Source organism: Poecilia formosa, unplaced genomic scaffold (assembly GCF_000485575.1).
Source record: "Poecilia formosa unplaced genomic scaffold, Poecilia_formosa-5.1.2 Scaffold90, whole genome shotgun sequence".
In the NCBI taxonomy this organism is placed as follows: Eukaryota; Metazoa; Chordata; class Actinopteri; order Cyprinodontiformes; family Poeciliidae; genus Poecilia; species Poecilia formosa.
The window spans coordinates 798,903-819,180 of NW_006800029.1; the positions used below are offsets into that span (position 1 = coordinate 798,903).

The 20,278-nt window shown below is 39.3% G+C and overlaps 1 protein-coding gene across 5 annotated transcripts; it reads right to left on the reverse strand.

The window, feature by feature from the left end:
• Nucleotides 1-426: 426 nt before the first annotated feature.
• On the reverse strand, nucleotides 427-19,962 carry uckl1b (uridine-cytidine kinase 1-like 1b). Of its 5 annotated transcripts, none has more exons than XM_016674122.1 (15): nucleotides 19,854-19,962; nucleotides 14,092-14,285; nucleotides 12,109-12,215; nucleotides 10,979-11,149; nucleotides 9,771-9,842; nucleotides 8,856-9,045; nucleotides 8,665-8,726; nucleotides 5,477-5,496; nucleotides 4,014-4,112; nucleotides 3,811-3,904; nucleotides 3,337-3,399; nucleotides 3,117-3,239; nucleotides 2,361-2,468; nucleotides 2,099-2,255; nucleotides 427-1,958 (listed from the first exon to the last, which is right to left on the reverse strand). In XM_016674122.1, exons 1-15 carry the CDS (start codon nucleotides 19,925-19,927, stop codon nucleotides 1,879-1,881), a joined length of 1,614 nt encoding a protein of 537 aa, XP_016529608.1. In that variant the 5' UTR covers nucleotides 19,928-19,962; the 3' UTR covers nucleotides 427-1,878. The 5 variants fall into 5 exon arrangements, with proteins under 5 accessions (XP_016529608.1, XP_007557704.1, XP_016529609.1 ...); XM_007557642.2 differs by lacking the exon at nucleotides 5,477-5,496 and adding an exon at nucleotides 7,594-7,610; XM_016674123.1 differs by lacking the exon at nucleotides 19,854-19,962 and adding an exon at nucleotides 16,660-17,383.
• Between the last annotated feature and the right edge of the window lie 316 nt (nucleotides 19,963-20,278).

Consider the following 20,278-nt stretch of genomic DNA (forward strand, 5'->3'; position numbering starts at 1 on the left):
TTTAGGCCAACATGTAAAACATCATGTATGGAGGAAAAGCTAATGCTGCCCCATCACCCTAAAAATGTCATCACAATGGAAACACAAAACGATGGCAGCATCGTGTTGTAGAAATGCTTTTCTTAAGCAGGGACATGGACGAAAAGGTAAGATGGGGAAATTCGGACAAAAAGAAGTTAAAAACCACTAAAAATTTGAAACTTGGGTGGAGGTTCACCTCCCAGCAGGACCGGAGGAGAGCTACAGTGGAACGGTTTGGATTAAATTATATTCATGCCAGAATGGCTTAAATCTTTTATTACAGATTTAAATCAATACTCAAAACTTGATGTCCACATATACCTTCGACCCAATCTGAATGGAAATCAGTTGCTTTGCATACAAGAAGTACGCATCCTTTCAAGCATCGAATAAAAATGCCCGTTACGCTTTTCAGATTTTTATTTATTTGCAAAATAAATTGAAAACATTGCATGATTTTCCGTCAGCATCACAACAACACAATACTTTATTTTTGGTTTGACACAAAAAAGTGCAAATGAAACGCATTGACATTTGTGGTGATTGCATAATAAAACGCGAGAACGCTCAAAGGGTATGAAACGGCATGCAACCGTTTGATTTCAGTCCGGATAGAGTTTATTGGCGAGTAACAGGTTGCAAAATGGAGGAGCAGAGATAAGCAAATATGACATTTGTTCAACTAACATGATGCAGTATTTTCCACTTTTCAATAAAAAGTCATTTTACTGTACTCTTTAGCATTTCTTCTTCAAATAAACGCCAATATTGCAAAAACGTAAATTATAAAAAACACTACAATCTCAACGACTTGACCTTCAAGATAAGAACTATAGAACTGGTGAGGGTCAATATTGCAGAGTGTGACCCCAGTTCAGGTAAACTGAATATTTTACAACAATAAGAACAATGCAACAACTTAAACAAATTGATATCGTTTATTATCAATAAAGCTCCCCAATCAAAACATTCGGCACATTGTGGATATTTTTATACCATCATTTTCAAATCACCAATCCCACCTACTGGGTTAAAAACCACACGCCTAATCAGTGTTTGCTTTATGCACATGACCCATTTCCACAGCAACAAAAAGATGCACGCCTGTCCTGCTCAGCTGCTTCATACATAGTAAAAATAGATGTAAATGACAGACATCCAGCGTTAATATACTCCACAAGTACATACTTAAAGCTGTATAATGAACTTTGGTTTTCAACATCCTTTTTAGGCTGGTTAGGTCAGCATCCACGTTGAAGGAAAAGGTTGAACGAGAGAGCTAAAAAAATAAAAAATAAAAAAAAAAACCCACCCACACATTTTCCGATTGAATGATCCTTCAGAAAAGCCTCACAGCGATGGAAGTTGAGCAAGACGGGTTCGAGCTACGATTTTACTTTTCTGAAAGTTGCAAGGAAGGAGGCATGTGGTGAAAAAATGTAAAAAGAAAATTAAAAAAAACAACAAAAAGCTTCAGTTTCTTTTTTAAAAAGTGTCCAAGCTCACATTCAATTGTGTCGTCCACAGTACATGACTTAAGGCAAGATATAAAACTGCACTTTTTTTTATAGATTGTCACAATTTAAATATTTTAGCTCCATTACAAACTGTACAAATAAAAAATATTTTGGATTCATAACAGCAAAGTCACTCAACAGTGTTCACAATTGATTTTTCAATGCAATAATTTACAAGTTAGTCTATTTGCAATCTCCCGTTTCCTGGTTTTTAATTATTTTGCATGTCTTTCCTGTTCGATCCCTGAAGGATGCAGGCCGCAGTCAGAAGGAGAAAGACGAGGAGGCATGTCTTCAGATTGCCGCCAAAAGGCCCGAATCCTTAAATCGCGAGCAACAATCAGTAACTGGGCTCGTCTAAGTCCTCGTCGCTCCAGTCAGGCGGTGCGTCCGTTCCAAAATACCGATCTCCAAAATTCCCTGCGCAGAATAAAAAGACGTTTTATAAACTGGAATCGGCTAATTTTCCCCTGATCAGATCAACCGACTTTGACGCACTTCTTTATTACCTTAACAAGTGAGAATCAAGAAGGAAAACTAAAAATTCAAACAGCACTCACCAATGCCGGGAATGATGTGGAAAACATCATTGACCTTCTTGTCCACGGCTGTGGTGATGATTTTCACCTGTGGGAATGCGTAGGCCACTGAATGGACTCCCATTTCCGCCATCAGCAAAGAAACTAACAGGATCTTCTCCTCCTGAACATCATGGTCCTGAAATTGATAATAATAAAAAAAATAAATAAAAAAAAAACAGGTTAAATATCGAATGCAGCTTAATGAAAGCAGAAAAAGGAAGATTTTCGGAGCAATCAGCACCAGCAGAACTCGAACAGCCATCATGGCAGCAGCCCCAGTGGACACAGTGCAGTCCATCAGAATCACGTGGTCCTCGCTGATGTCTTTGGGTAGACGAAGGTAATGAAGCTGAAAATGTGCAGACAGGATGTGTGTGGTTAATACCAAAAAACGTGACATAACTGACCCGCTGCTATTTTCGGGGCCCCTGCACCTTCCGAAAAGTCAAAGTTAGGAGCGCTTCAAACACCTGCTCATTGAAAACTTTATATTCATAAAAGTTTTATTTTAATTACTCGTCCAGCGAATTTAAGTTATCTAAAGGTACAGCAATGACAGTTTTAAACAATTTATTCAGAATTTAAGAAAAACATGACTCAGCAGTGTTGTTGAAGTGACTGTTACATTCTCCTCACTAATATCAACTCGGTGTCCATATGCATTAAAAAGTTACACAACTAAAGATCTTCTGCTATAAATAAATACATAATGAAATGAAGAAATACATTTTAACAGAACAGTGAGCTCTATTATGAAACGAGTGTTTTTTTTTATTATCATCACATGGAAAACACAATTATAAAAACAAGCAAAACAAATCTTGAAAAATATATTTTTTTAATTCCTTTCAACTTTACAAGCTTAGTGCATAAACACGCACCTTTTCATAGTGCCACACAATTACTATACTCTTGAATTGGTTTGGATTCATATTTATGCTCATGATTTATAAGAGCAGTTAAATCTATTTCAGTGTTACAGCAGTGATCGTTGTACCTCAGGTTCTCCTGTGTCCTGGTTGGTCTGGATGAGGATCTTCCCGATGCGGACGTCTTTACAGACGGCCCTCAGGGCTGGTTCCATGGTCTCCCCAGCTCTCAGGATGGACACCCCTGTAATCTTTGGGCGGGAAAAAAATGTAAGCGAAAAAGAAAGTTATTTTAAGTGGCTTTAAACTGTGACTATCGGAAAGAAAGCAGAAATGAAGCTCACTCACCCTCTTTCCGTGGAAACTCCTGCCTTCGTAGTCCTCTCCCTGGGGAGTCTGCACTATGTGGACCTGAGTGAATATTGGAGAGCATCGCAGCATAAACGCAGAGCTGTTCAGAATGCTGTGTACTGTGCTGCAGACGTCTAGAACATGCATTTGGATACGCTAAGGGGCATTAGAAACTCATGTGAGTGAGAGTGAGAGATGCACACAGCAACCCAGAATTAAGGTTTAAACTTTCCACTGTGGTGAGTTTCTAAGTTTCCATGCTTGTGTTGCAGGTCATCTCGGGCTGCATATCTCTTTCTAACTTCATCTTTCCATTTGTCTTTATCTTTTCACACTGTTTGCATTTTAAAGCCATCTGTGTGTTTTGTTCTCACTGCGTCCTGAGCCGATTGTTGGCTGCCTTTACGCTTATTATACTCTACAACTCAAGACTCCATGCAGCATAAATTGATTTATTGATATGTATTTAACCTGAGAGGGGAGAAAGGAGAGCGCTCGCTCAATCAACAGGCGCATCAACCTCTTTGAGTAGAAGATGAACTCATCACGGCTGGTTTCCTTGTTTCTAAATGAGATGATCAGTGTAAAAAAATAAGAGTTACAAGGTTTATTCTGACAGCAGAGGCTTTCCTCTGCTGAATCTTCCATTAGGGTATTTTTCCTTAAGCTTTTACCTGATGATGGTGTGCATGCCCCTGACTTGGGGTGTGCTCTCCAGAACGCTGAGGGTCTGGGGGAGGGGTTGGGCCTGGTGTGCAGAAGCCAGGGCTGCCCTGTAACCACGGCAACAAATAGTAAAGCGGGGGTGGCAGAGGGTGAGAGTGCCAAAAACGGAAAGAAAGATGGACAGAGACTTGAGTGCGAGCACAAATGGATGCAAGCGCAATTAAGACTTTGTGCAGAAATCGTGTAGAATTCACACAGAGGCGTGCACACACACTATGTATTCATATTCAGAAAGCGCACACACACACACACACACACACACACACACACAGGTGAATTTACATGCAGATAAAACAGTAAATCAATAAAGATCTATTTCTGTAGTAGTTAGAGAAAATTTGAAAAGCAAAACAAAATTGCAAGAGTACCTCTGGACTAAAAAATAAAAACAACAGAAAACAGTAGAGTGCACAGATTTAGCAGAGACCGTGATAATGGATAAAAAAAACAAAAAAAAAAACAAAAAACATTTCAAATCCAAAGAAATCTAAAATATTCTTTTGAATATCATTTGTAAGAATAATATAAATAAAAATCATGTTAAAGGGAATATAACGCCATATTTCAACAAGTAACGTGAAAACCATCCACAGCCAACACTTTCTTTGTTTTTCAAAGCTGATAAGTAAATCAGAAATTTAGAAAAGTCTTTCAAATTTTATGCTGTAGCTCAAGAAGAAGCTGCCATATATATATACGGATGACAATATAGCATCTGTATTCACATCCTCTGAGCATCATAGCAACAAAAAATCGAGGAGGACGTAACAACAACAATTGAATGTTTCTCGATCCTTTTTTGTTTGGAATGACAGTAATTGGTGTACGAAGGTAAATTTCAGGCATACAAAGTTCGTCACAGAGTTTGTTAAATTCCTTTGTATTGTGGTGGTTTGCTACGTCTCCAAGCTACTTCTTTCAGACAATATTTCTAGACTCTTCCTTCACCTTTGTGGATAGATACCCATGGAAATATTTACTTTAACAACTGGAATTTGAGCTGGAGACTTTGCTACCTCTACAAATGCAGTTCAGATGAAAAGCCATTACTGCTAAGCAAGTGTGTTTCCGACACTGGCTTTTTTTCCTTCATGCCATTTCCTTTTCTCTCCTAGCTAATTCTCTATTTCAGTAACACAATTACACCACACATCAGAAAAGGAAAACTGATATATGCCCTTTACACAAAAACGAATTGAAAGTGTTCTTTTTTTTTTTTTTTAATTGGTCTCTGCTTAACCACTCGTAGACATTAGGTCTGAAAAACTAACTGGTTGATTTTGATCTCCAGAGGAGCAGAAACACAGTCATAAACACCCAGTGATGCAGTTATGCTGACACTACAAAATATCAGAAAACATTACAGATTAGCCAAAGGCAAGGAAAGAAAGATTGTAGCAGCTCTGCTCACATATCCCAGCGAAGTTTCCTCTAAGGGGAGATTTTTTTTTTTTTTTTTTTGACAAGACAACAATCACACAGAACGGGGGACAAAGAAAAGACAAACAGATAAGAGAAGACAAATGAGAAGAGACACAACATCAGGTGAATGAAAGGATGAAGGTTGATCAGACAGTGTAAAGTGTGACAGCTGCGACTATGTAGAAATATGTCAAATTGTCATTTCAATTACAAAACAACAACAAAACCTCAGTAGTTGATGTTTTCCTTAACATAATGAAAGCCTAGAGCTACAGGCCATGCTTTCACAGATTCCTACAGATACAGCAGAAAACAGAAGTATCGCCTTTAGGATCAGATTTTGATATCTGCATGTGCATCCAGTGTGTGTATACGCGTGGGCGGTGCACAAGCGCTGGTGCGGCTGTCACTCTTTCACCGTGTACAACAGTAAAGGTTGGTATTTCAGCTCACAGGCCCCAGCACATCCTGTGTCTAAAGACAGACACCGAGCTCACTTCCTTTCTCTGTCTGCCTCATGTACTGTGGCCGACATTCAATGGAAAAACTCGCTGCTTTGTAGTAGGGTATTGGAAACTTTCTCTGTGGCTGAGGTATGTGATAATCAACAATAGGTGCAGCGAGAGCTTCCTTTCTCTTTCTCTGCTTTCTGTTAAGAGTCTCTTTCCCTCCGTCTCTGCTATTTTTGCCACTTAAAGGAGGGGTCAGTTGCTCAGACTTCATGGCCGTATTTTTAGGCACAGGCGTCAGGAAGAGTGTGAGCTTATTTAAACATAAAGAGAGGAAAAAACCAACACCTTTCGCCGCGTGCTGGCTGCGTCGCACCACGTTTAAACTTTTTTTTTTTAAACTACAGTTTCAATAGATTTGGAACTGGCCCACAGATTCAGATTGCACAGTCGTCAAACAATCACATCCCTTTAACTTTTTTCACTCCCCCCCCCCCATCACATTCCAACCACAGTTCTCATTATGTTTTTATGGGATTTTATTGGAACAAAAAGTTAAATATTATTGCGATGTGGGAGGAAAATGACATGTTTTTCAAACAAATAAACATGAAAATTGTGTCATGGATTTGTTTTCATGCCCCCTGAGTCAATACTTTGAAGGACTAGCTATTGTTGAAGCTACAGCTGTGGGTCTTCTGTGGCATGACAACTAGCTCTGCGTATTTGGAGACTGACTTCTGCCCTGGTCTCTGGGTTTTTCTTGTTTTTGTTTTGCAGCCTTCAACTCTTAAGGAACTTGTAGGCCAAAGTAATTAATTTTAGTCTAATGCTATGTAGGATTGTTTTTTGTAACAATGCCTTTCTTTGTTCAACTTCTCCATTATGGTTGGATTTGGGAAGTGACGGGACTAATTATCCTGACTAATGATTCTCCCAGTGGATCTCTGAAGCTCGACTTGGCTGGTTCTCTGATTTAATCTCTCCTTACCCAGCCACGTCTTGGTAGGTCTACCGCTGCGTCACACTCTTTCCATTTTCAGATGATGATCTGAACAGTGCTTGATGAGGTGTTCAAAGTTCTGCATATTAGTTTAGCACTTACCTCTGCTTAAACACTTTCACATCATCTCTGACTTGTCCGCTGTGTGAACTGATACCGATTGTTTTCTAACAAAGCTCTGAGGCATCCAAAGACCTCTTTATTATATACCGAGATTAGATTAAACACAGATATGCGCTTTATAATGAAGCAACGTCTGAAGGCAACTGGCTGCGCTGCAAGTTATTTTGGGGTGCCAGAATAAAGGGATTTTTTTTATGTGTAAAAAACAAAAAAAAAAGTTTGAAAATATGATTTTTCTCCCACCTTCTGAAAGAAGACTTGAAGTTTGTGGTTGTAGCGTGACAAAACGTATGGATATTTTTTGCACAGCTCCGTAACATATTACTACATAGTGGACGGCTTAATTCCGCATTAATACAAGATGCAACAGCACCGCCTGCTGATGTGTCCTGGCAGCCAGCACGACGGAGAGGAAGACATGTTGGTTTGTGCTCGACGCGTTTTCGGTCCCTTCAAGTGGAAAGCTAAAGCAAGTGGTGAACTGGGAAGATGTCGGAGAGAGAAAGACATAGAGGATAAAGGCCACTCTACCTGACGCTGAGCTCACGCTGTGAGCAACAGAGGGTGGGGAGGGGGGGGGGGGGGGGGAGAGAGTGAGAGAGCAATCCATCAGCAGCATGTGTGATACTGTGTTTGTGGTAGGGAGGACATAAAAGAAAAAAAAAAGCAAACTACGCCACGGCAAAAAAGTGCTCCCCACAAACAAAACTTGCAATTAGTGCAGTGGTACAGGAAAACCAAAAGTCAGTTTCATATGTCGTCTCAATTTAACAAACGTATCATTGGTGGGATCACGGGTTGTGTAATCTAGAAAGAAGCAGTCAAGCCTTTAATGACAAACTTGCTCCTTGTGTCCCAATTTCTTAAAGCTACCGGACTTCTTCTGAGATACAAACCGTCACCAATATAACAGGACGTCATGGTCAGTTTTTTCTGTTGGTGCCATTTTGCTGCAAGTCATCACTTAAGATAGAATCAACCATCCTAAGCACAGCTTCCATATGAGAAAATGAATCTGGTTATTAAACAAAGCATTCGATCAGTTATTTTACATTTGCATTGTTTTTATTTTTGCCTCTTTCTTTGCCTGCTTTTAATTTAATTTCCTTTTAGAGACAATAAGGAACATGGAGTCATTTTTAAAGATGACCAAAGCAGACTGGAAAACAATCTGAACTCTTCGTAAACTGTGTTGAAATCTACAGTCGCTAAACCACTACAGCGTTCATTAAGCCATCTGATCAGCTTGATTTATGTCCCTTTTTTGGTGTTATCAATCCAAATACACACAAAGCAGAATTAGCAGTTTCCCTCTTAAGTGCAGGTCTTCTAAACATGTGAAATTCAGCAGGAGAAAGTCAAGGATACAAATCCAAAGACATTCAAAACCCTCACTAACACTCAGGCAGTTCAGTCATCCTCCACAAGAGGGCGTGATGGCCCTTGCATGCTAAATATAAAAATGGGCGTGAGCAAAAACAACTCTACAGAGTGCATATAGTTAGGAAGTAGTACTTAAAAAAAAAAAAAAACAAGATGGAAAAATTGAAAAGGAGCGGGGCTCTATTGAAATCTATTTTAATATCTCATCACCCTTCTTACCTCCTCCAGCTGACTGTGAACATGCTGCACAATCAGGTCGATGGCTACCATGTTTCCACCGCCTGACAGGATGACAGCAGAAGTCAATGTAGTTTCAGGCTTTATTTGTCTTTTAGACCACAGCTTTGACCTTTATCTGATTCTATCTGATTCTGAACTAGTCCATGCAGTCAGTGTGTGTAAGCGCTCACCACGTGGCACCACCAGATCCGCCAGGCGCATGGTGGGCTCGATGTACTGCTCAAAAGCGGGCTTCACAAACTTGTTGTACTGTTTGATGACGCCCTCGATGTCTCGGCCTCGTTCCGTGATGTCCCTCCGCAGCCGGCGCACTAAACGGATGTCGGAGTCGGTTTCCACAAAGATCTTCATGTCGAGCAGCTGCCGGGACGCGCCACACAGTTAGAAATGTTTGGCTGAGTTCACGCCGATAAACATGAAGTAAAACGACATTGAGGATCTTATTGGTTGGTGGTGAGTTCACCTCCTTTCAGATTTCAGATTTCATTGAATTATATTTCCTAATAAAAATTATGGTGAAATTCTCCGAGGTAAAAACTACTACAAGTTGATTAAACTTAGATTTCTTGGAAAAAGTCCAATAATGCAGAAACAAAGGGTGACGTGACCTAAAAATTTGTGTTGTGACTCAAAATGCAACTTTGTTACATAAAAATAATGTTTCATTTTTAATTATAAGAAAATAAAGGTATCATGAATGCACAGCTTGCAATTGGCAAAGTTTGTTTAAATATTTTTATATGTTACTTCAGTAAGAGACCCATATAAAATAACAGTTAAAGTATGGAGAATTTAAACACCTGCAACAATGAAAAAGAGAAAAATCAAGGAAACTTTTTGAATATCCATACTAAATGAGTGATGTTTAACAGCTAAAAAAAATCTAGAAAAAAATCTAGAAAATCTAGATAAATTTGCAAATTTATCTTTGCAATTCTCTGCTCATCTATATCAGCCCACATGTGCATACTTATGAGGTTTCTGCATTTGTTTACAAAATGCATATATATGTGTAATTAAAAGACCTTGTGAGAAATGAATACAAAATACACTAAAGCAAGCTTTTTCAATTATTTATGCCGTACCTGAAGGAGGGCTTTATCTGCAAAAGACATGATTCCCTCAAAGATGATGACACTAGCTCCATATACAGTTTTCTGTGAAAAACAGACACAAAACATTCAGGTTAAATGCCCATAGAAACAGTGGTATAACGACAGATCAGAGTCATGAAGTGATATCTCAGTAAGTTTGAATAAATGCTGAAAAATGAGCAACGCGGAAAAAGTATTCCTCTCAGAGAGCTCTTAGCTTAGCCTAAAAAAATTCCTGCTAAGAGTCCTAGCTTAGAGTGGCTGATGCTAAGTGATTGATGCAGCTGCAGCTAGATATGATGCTGTCTACTAGGGGCTGTGATTGGTGGATACACAAAACAAAATAAGACTAAAAAAAACAAACAATAATTTGTTGATAGAAATTAACCAATCATACACTCTAGACTGGATAAAGAAAAATGTGTCATGATGATGAAAATGAATTAATTGCCACACTGAATCAACACATTTGATGGCAACTTATTTACTTTCCCATCGTCATTGTGGTTTGCCACGGCTCCTCGCTGTGCCGGTCATTTTACTAGGTCATCTATCAGATAGATGACATGGTATTTGCTCAGCTGTCAACAATTTACTGGGATTGTTTGCTTTTATAAAGTTGTTTGATCATTACAAATTAGGGAAGTAAAGGACACATAACCAAACAGGACAGAGGAGCAACGCCTATGGCTTTATCCGTTTTATAGGCAATATTTCTGCTTTCTGTTGATCTTTCTTAAGACACTTTTATACTAACTAAAAGTCCTCCTCAACACTCCCAGCATTTCATGAGGTTAGGAGCTCTCTAAAAACCTAAGGCGCTATGGGAATTAATTTTACCTTATCGAGGTGAAATTCTAAGAATTCCATAAAATCCAGAAAAAAAGATTTTTCTAAAATGTCATTAATAGGAGCTACTTTTAGTCTTTGGGAATTTTTTGTCCAGCATTTTCTTTTTGTTCTGTTCTCCGTAGGCTTGTGGTAAACTGCATACGGGACTTTATGCAGTCCCGTATGCTACTGCTCCACAAAGGCCGGGTTTGTGGAGCGCATGCAAATACGCACACACTTTTCCAGGTTTTCATTTGTAAGATATGTAAGAAGTTTAATAAAATCCCATTAAAATAGTTTTGTTTGCAACGTGACAAAATGTGGAAAAGCTCATAAAAACAGGCCGAGCTGCGCTAGGTCGTCCTTACCCACTCTTTCTGTCTCCCATGAGTTGTGAAGTCATACACGGGGATTTTCACACTTTTGCCCTGTTTGAGTTTGCGCAGGGTGTGTGTCAGCAAATCAAAGTCGAAGGCATCTGGGTGGTCAAAGTTATAATCATTCCTGGCTGCCAGCAGCTGCTCCTCAGGGGACAGGACCTGAGGACAGGCACATCGTTTCAGCACAGCTTGACTTCTACTGTAAAAAATTAGCCTGTGTTTCTCTTGTTTAAGCAAGAAAGAACTGAAAGCATTTCATAAAAAAATAAAATAAAAATAAAAATATCTGCAATTCACCATCACAATCATACACAGTCAAATACTGCCACATGATATACACATGCTTGTGTGAAAACACTGATCCCTTCAAGAGCAGTCGAAGTTAGGAACCTAAATTTAGTAAAACATCATGCGCCACTGTGACGTCTGTACCAGGTGCTGTCTCTGTATGTATGCGTGTGTGTGTGTGTGTGTGTGTGTGCCCTTAGGCTAACTGTGCTTTGAAAAGCCCAGACCTGCTATTTGGCAGTTTCTGAACACTGACACCTCCTTCTTAAGTGAGCTGATTACACACTTAATATGATAAACTGATGTTCCTCGCTCTGTGTGGGCTGTAAGCTACTCCACCAGAAAAAAAAATGAAGTCTCTAATGTACAAAGAAATCCCTGTTAGCGCAGCGAGGAAACAGGCTGAAAGCTGTAGCGGTGCTAGTCCTTGGTCGGGTATGACCCCCTGCAGAAAAGGATTACACAACCAGCGTGGGCGAACTTGTAGAGGGGTAAAAATGAAGTCTCTTATTTAACTGAACTTCAGTGCACTCTTTTTCTCCCTCTCCTCTGTCACTCCTCTTTCCTCCCCCCTCAGGATTCAAACTGAATTATATTTTGGTTTCTTTTTCTTCCACTATATTTCTGTCCTTCAGGCCAGTGGGAGGATTTAGGGGAGCCTGATGCGAGTAGGCACCAAAAATCTTTCAATGTAATGTTATGGTTTTATTTTCTTCAGTCTAAATGAACTTGCACTGATGAAAACTATACAAACAAATGTAGATATGCACACACATACACACACACACACACATCGGTTCATGTCAGACACGCTGCATCATTATAAATACCTTATAAAAAGAGTCCATTGAGAGCAAAACAACCCATGGAACATCTAAAGCTTCAATGATTTTCCTGGCAACTGTGGTTTTTCCTGAAGCGCTGCCTCCACAAAGACCTGTCAGGATAAGTTGAAGAAAAAAAAAAAAAGAAAAAAAAAAAAAAAAGACGTTACGATATGTATTTATAGAATAAATAAAAGACAAGAGCTGCACATATCAGCGCATGGAATATTGATTTTACAAACTAATGTTCTTAACATAATCTTTATTAGCAATTACTCCAAATGTGGCAGATTTTGCATGCTTAACATTTCCAGCCTGTTGGGTTTGGAGCCTCAATGCAGCCAAACTGATCACAGTGTGGTGAAAACTAAAGGTCACAGAAAGAGCTGAAAATATTCCAATGATAGAAAACAAACATAAGTGAGAGAAAAATGTTGATAAGCTGCAATACTTAAAAATATACATCACTACTACATGACTTTCTAATATCATGCCTAACTGTAAACCAAGCATGAGCCTTACTTCCATCAGGTTATTGTTTTATATTATATTGAGAAATTATTGCCAGACACCAGTGGATGCCCCATAAATATTACTATGCCAGAACTAGCAATATGGACGTTTTTTTTTTTTTTTTAATTAAAACTTTAAAGCTTTAGTAAGCAAAAAAAAAAAAAAAAAAAAAAGAGCAACGACATATCTGCCAAACAAGGAAACTAAAAGTGCTTTAACTGTGACAGTACTATTTTCCAACATAAAAAGCCAAACAGTCTTATGATACGAATCTACCTCATAATGTATAAAGCATTAGCAGACACTGCTGCCGTGATGATGCTCTCAAATTATTTCAGGGTTGATTATCGACCAACAAAATGTCCAAATCTTGCTGACACTTAAGAGTGTGTGAGTAATCCAAACACTCAGCTGCACCTCTCAGGTTGTGAAGCATCGAGGCAGCAAAGCGTAGGAGTTATTCTCACTTCCTGCCTTACTTTCACTGACATCCAGCTCTTTCTGGCCTGCGTTCTCTCACACCGTAGTAAACAATTCGGGTCAGAACCCAATGAAATCGGGCTCTGTTTGTATGCTATGTGTACGTTTTACATCAGCTGCTGTTTATGCAGCTAAGAAGAGGATCAACAGTCTGGATACAGCTTTCACTCATCACAGGAATATAATGTACAGAAAAGTAAATCAGTGTTAGTTTCTGCAAAGTACAATTCTTATTAAGTATGACTATTAGGTCAAACTTGTCAAATCTAATTGAAAATGGAAAAAAAAATACATATAACTTTAATTAGATATAAAGGTAGGACAGTTTAGAAAAATGGTTAAGAGGTGAATTTTTCACTTTCTTTTTATTACCGAAATGAAATTCAAAACCTTTATGCAAAACATAGGACACTAAATATATTACCCAATAAGCCTCATTTATTTTTTTGATTATCTGAAGCAAGTTAAATACGGTGGTTGTGACTCTGCTTGACTTCATTGGTTTTCCATCGAGATTGTGCAACGAACTTCTCTTTACAGTTTGCAGGAAGCAGCTAAGTTGTTATAGTTATGTTGCTCCCTGCTGACAGTTATCAATAACAGATTTTGGCAACTTTAAAAAAAAACCCTGTTGACAAAGCAAATCTCAGTAGTTATATATTTTCCTATATGGAGGAGTTAGTAATGGAAAACACAACAAAGATTTGATCTATGTGCCACAAACACGCAACAAGTCAGATTCAGGATGGAATTGTTTCGGTCGGTTCATGAGGAAAGCTGAACTCCCAATCAGACTGGCTGCTGAAATGCATCATGGGACTTCAGGTTTTGTCACAGGGTAAGAGCAAGGAAACATCTCAGTCAGAACGCAAATGATTAAATTTACTTTTTAAAACACTTGGACCACGGAGAACAGTGCTTTTCCCAAAATATATACTGTGCTACGCTGCTATGAGAAAGTAATCTTAATAAGATTACGTCTCTGCAGTTTCCTACCGATGACGAAGGCCTCTTTGGACTGTGCTCCATGCTCGTTGTACCACGGTGGGCGGCCAGCTGTGTAGATGGTTCGTTTGGAGGTGCGCAGCAGCGGGGGCTCGGATTTACACTGGCTGGTGGTCCGTTTCCTGGGAGAAAGACCCAGGCTGACAGAGGGCAGCAGCCGGTCCAGCGATCCCTCAATGCCTCCACTTTAAATAATAAGCAAACACAAAAGAGATCCCAGCGTAAGCGTTTAGAGCATTAAAAAAAAAAAAAAAAACACGACATAATGAAAATGGTCCACTTAAATGACAGTGAACAGACTGTACCAGCGATGACCTACTGTATCCCCAGCCATTGGTTAATGTTTAGTTTATTTTTTACATCTTCAGCAAGTGAACTTTGTACACCATTGTGGAAAAGGCGGCAGGTAAAAAGGGCGTTTTTACGGCTGATTTGGGATAAAAGCTTAACAGATAAAGAAGTTCATATACAACTTTAGGTCCTGGAGATAAAAATGGGTTAACAAAAGACTTAAAATTTGTCTACAGCTATTGCTGCAAAAAATAAGAAGACAGCCAAAGATCCCTTTAGATGGAAGCAGAGACCTGTGTGTATAAATCAGCTCAGACAATTCAATTAAATGGATCAATTCAATCAAATGGATCAATTCATTCAAATGGATCCAACTGTTCAATCAGAGCACATACACAAAGACTTAAAACGTATTCATTGACCTTGAACTTTTCAGACTTAATCACAAGCTTTGTTGTGTTTTATTGGGATTTTATGCGAGAGAGCAGCACTAAGTGGAGCAGGCTGATTGGGCGACACTTAGTAGAACCAACGGTTGGAATTACATAATTCTGCAAAATACAGTAGCTCAAACTCAACTGGATTGGACAGAAAACATATAACGCAAAGTCAAGTAGCCATATTTCTGGACTTTGACTAGTCCAGGTCATTCAAAACCAGGAATGTGCTTGGATCTAAATCATTCCAGAGTGGATTTGGCTGAACCTCCACCCAAGACTTTACGGTCTCTCACTGGTTGTTCTGCTAGACTTCTGTGCATTTAGCTCCATCCATCGACCGACAGCATCATGCAGTGGGAAGGCTCTTTAAAACAAAAAAACCCAGATCATTGATCGACAGCCAAAGACGAGGGAAATCTATAACCTCTCCCTGCAGTGAGCTTTACTAATAACTGCTGAGTCATGCAGTCAGTTGTCCAACTGAACAAAAGGCATCATCCCAGTAATGAAGACGATAAACAAATGGCAACAAGCTGATTCAAATTAGACACAAGGTTCTCACTGGACAAAGGCACAAAGTGAATTTGCATGAACTACTGAGAGCAAACACAATGGACATTCATATCTTTTTGCAAGACAGAGAAGCACAGAAGGAAGGGCTCTGTGACTCATCAAAATAACGCGTCTACAGAAACTGAGTTGGAATGTCAAAAGTGGAAATAAAGCTGCTTCACTTTGCAGAACAAAAGTAATGCAGCAGCTAATTGCTGAATAGAAGTGTTTCTTCAGCTTTAATAGAAGAACTACTGTCATACTAGCCATACTACTGGAAAAAAATAAACATATTGCAAAATCTAAACGAATATTGTCAAGTAATCAAATCCTAGGAAAGCGCAAAACAGTACAAGTAAATCTTCTGACTACTCTTAATTTCATGTTTAAGTTTTTTTGCAAAAGAAAAAAAAACTCCAATTTTTGACAAAAAAACCCCCCAAATCTAACCAGCCCCCAGTTTTTAGCAACACTTACTGTAGTATGCGAGACATCCACACCTCACCCAGAGAGGACTGTAAAGAGCCAGAGGCCATAACCACAGACTATAAGAGAGGAATTCCAAGACGTCTGCCGTCATCCAGTCAACTCTCTGCCTCTAAAATCTTCACTCAGATCACATAGTTCCTCAGGTAGAGTGAGGAAGCGGTCGGGAAGCAAACGAGAAACTGGCGAAGATTTTATCTTATCTCATCAGACTCACCTGGTTGAACCCAAGGAGTGTACTCAGACAACAGACAGAACTACACATGAGACGCGGCTCGCTCAAACTGGGTTATCAGTTAAAGCCAAACCACGGTGCCATAATAGATTAGCCTGGCTGATGGTGCTGAATCATGTTCTTGCTCATTGCTCCAAAATGCAAAGTGCACACCATGAATGCAGCTTTGAGAGGAGGGGGGAAAAAAAAGGACAAAAGGTCAGATTGCAGGTAAACAAGAAAACTTTTTGGAGCGCACATGTGGAAAAAAAAGGTAGCAATTTTAAAATATCCATAGAAATGCATAAAAATGCCAAACATAAACTGACATTTAATTATTTAAAAAAAAAACAAGCTAGAGCCTTTCTTGCCTCAATTTGTATAACAAAGTTGATTTGTAAGACGATGCAGTCACATGATTCCACGGAGATCTTCTCAGCATATAAACAATAACAATTTGATTCAAAAGACAGCTCAAGACATTGTTCCACAATCGGAGAGGAAAAAAAAAGGCTCCTTTAGAACCTGAAAATAAGATGTCAACATTGAAAATATATGAATAAATAAGACACTTACCTGCCATCAGATCTTAGAGTCCAACAGCCAGATATTCTAGCTCCTGAGTAAGCTGGTATAGTGTTCATGACAGGAGAAACTATTTCGGATTTGCTTGTGTTTTAGTTCAACACTTCTGCCAACAGGTAATAGTTTTAATACATCGGAGCACAGTAACACTGTTCAACCACCGTTCAACCACCACGCCCCTTGTTGCAAAACATCCAGAGACACTAAGGAGTTGGAGACATGAGGGGGTATTAACTTGGGTGAGAAACGAAACTTAAAGCATGTGTTTAGGTTTCAGATTCTCCTTCCTTTTGACAGAGGAAGAGTCCACAGCTTGGTTGTTGGAGAAAACGACAGAGTGAAACTGCAGCACAGCTTTTCCCTCCTCTTTCTCTGCTCCTCCCCTTTGGCTGTCCAGCCAGCAAATCTAAGAGGATCACCTACCCCTTTCCAGATTATGTTCATTAGTTTGTATTAATAGCATCAGGTTAGAGCCATACCTCCCTAGCACTGGCACAAACACACGTGTCTCATAAACAGTTTGGACAGTCGGTGACGCAAAACGTGGCTGGAGGTGGGGGGGTGGGGGGCAGCGCGACCGGAGAAAAGCGACACAGACAAGGAAACTTTTAAAGAAGGAATAGACAAGCAGGTAGTTGCTGTTGTCCTCTGATGTTGACTGGATCCAAAGAGGAGACGCCTCGGGCTGAGCTGAAGAGGTGACAAGAGGGAGAAAAGGAGGGAAGGCAGGGGGATGATGGAGGAGGAGGGCGGGGAGGACGTGATGTGCTTGTACCCTGCGGAGACTCACTACGTCTCTGCCTTACTCAGAGACTGGAGATGTCAGCACCACTGAAAAACACACACATGTACGCACACGCATACACATACACACACACACACACACACACACACACACAGAGCTGTGCCTCCTCCCAGGCTTCACTCCCACTGAGGACGGAGGGAATAAACAGCATGATGAAACCCAACACTCCTGCTCAATCAGCTGAAAGTCTGAAGGACGGCCGTTGGCAATGTGCAAGTCACACCCTTACACTCCTTCTGGGCCAGGCAAAGCAAATATTAAGTCTTTATTTATATATTTATTGAAAATCGATGCAATTAAGAACAAAAAAATAAAAGAAAGAAATAAAGAAGCAAACAGATTTACTTTAAACCAACATGTCAAACCCCTATGGGTATTCTGACTGTACTACACACATCCAGCTTCTGTTTTCTTCCTTGATCAAACTACAATGGGATTCCTCTGATTGTAATCACAGTTATGGAGCCGTGGCCAGAGCTTTAAAGTGCAGGCTGAAGACAGCTGCAGCACAAGAAAGCCACACTGAAACAAGAAGCTCCAGTTAGTTGCTATGCCAAACATTCAACCAACTCTCTGTGGATACAAAGACGCAAAGCCAACTCTAACACAGCGGAGGCAGCCTGGGAAAAATATGAATCTCTACTGAAGTCATGATTCAGATCGAGTCTGAAATAACAACAGAAATGCATTCTGTTGTTATTCTGTTTAGGTATGAGTCAGACACATTTTTACACAACAAGAATAGGCTGATCATCTAGAAAAACCAAGGTTTTCAATGAGCTACCAGACACGGGAGAGCGCGAAACTCATCTAAAATCAATCACTGCGACTTACAAGTTTTGTATAAAAACTTTAACAAAGGCATTTTGAATACTTTTTCTTATGCCATATTATTTTGTAAGTGAAAAAGTGTCATCGCAAAATGAATGTCCCTACAGTGGCTTGCAAAAGTAACAATACTCCACTTACAGCCTCCAACTTCAATGCACTTTATTGGTGTTTTTGTGAAAGACCAGCAAGATGTGTGCGATACAGACTCAAAGTTTTAGCATATTTTGTGGTACTATTGTGATAAAAATGATAAGAACTATTTGTTACTTTTGTTTTAGGCAAATGTGTAACATTGCATCACACAGCAACTGCAGCCCCACAAACACAAACACAAATACAGGTCTTGAAAAGCAGCCAGATATAGTACGACTAAGCTTCACACAGTAACTGTAATAATCATATTTTCAAATTCAAAGATAAATCTACATCCTTCTCACAATAGGACATTTCTCACAATAAGTGATAAAGAATTTGTTAAATGCCCATCCCTAAAACCAACATAAAGTAGTGGAGTGAACATTTTATTTTTACAAGTAAAACCATTACAAGTGCATCAAGAATAAATATTAGGCTCTCTAAAGTCAGTACCAACTTTTACTTAGGACTAAGTCTCTATCCACTTTGATAGAGAGCGACATTAACGCCTTTTTTTTTTTTTTTGTAAAACAGTTTTACCTTGTTCATATTCAGTTTTGTCCCAGTTTTAAGTTTTCCTTCAGCAATGGCATGTTTTTAGCAACATTCATCTTTCCTTTAACTCTGACCAGCACCACAATGTTAGATTTCTGTGGAGTCGAAAATCATTCAGTCCTTGCCCTTTTTCAACTGTACACAGTAAACAAGTCATTTCCATGTTCGATCCCCTTTTGAGGGCGGTTTTAATATTTGTGATTGTTCGGTAAATGAGCAGGAACAGGGACGTATGGTACTATGCTATTGCAGTGGACTGATCAGCAACGCCCTCTGGTGGTACTTCATGGGATCAACCGTCATGCTGGTGTGATGCAGAGACAATTTCTTCACGGCATAGCACGTGTACCTTAAATTACACTATTGGCCATTAAAATGTGAATTTCTTTCATTCCGTAACCATGAACACAGGGCAAATATAATACGTGTCCGGAATATTAAAAAGATTAATTTGTATCGCCATATAAAACCTAAATTAAAGTGGACTGTGGTCAGTGCCTTACCGTAATGTATGCCCCTAGGTTATACGTGTTAAAGTTTTAGAGCATGTTAGCTCTAAAACTTGTTAGCTCATCGGACGTTTCAAAATATAAAGCTATATAAGGGGGCCACTTGGTGTAAAATGGGACACGATGGACGTTCCGACGGGTTACTGTATATGGAATTTGTATGTACCTAAAATTCTACCTAGAATCTAGCAGCTATTATAAGTGTCAGTTTAATGGAAAGGACACTGTGAGAGATAGCATCAGTGAAGATGCTTAACTATTGCTGAAATAATATATTATAACAATTTATAAAAATGCAAAAATAATCCAAAATTTCAAACGGCTAACACCCCACCCTGAAAGCGGAGTACCTGTTGGAAACAGAGCAAGTTTTCTCCTCGTTGTCCATCTTAGTAAGCCTTCCTTCCACGCTAACGGCAGACATTGCTTTTCTCTGTTGACAATCAGGTGTTCGGTCCGCGCTGAGGCATCATGGGATATGTAGGCGCTCCGTTATTCAGTCTTCGAACGCAGTGCAGCGTTGGCTCTCTGAAAGACTTCAAGCCCTACAATTCAATTGCAGATTTTTTTTTCTTCTGTTTTACAGTAAAAAAAGCGTGTGCAGTGGAGTAAGCTATGACATCACACGGGGCCTTTCCCGATGCTTAGTGAAGTTTAACAGCGCAGAGTAGATCCTAAATCTGACCTATTTTTTATTATTGCTAAAAAAATTACAAAAAATCAAAAATTAAACATATATATATGGTTTAGTATATATATAGTATATATATATATA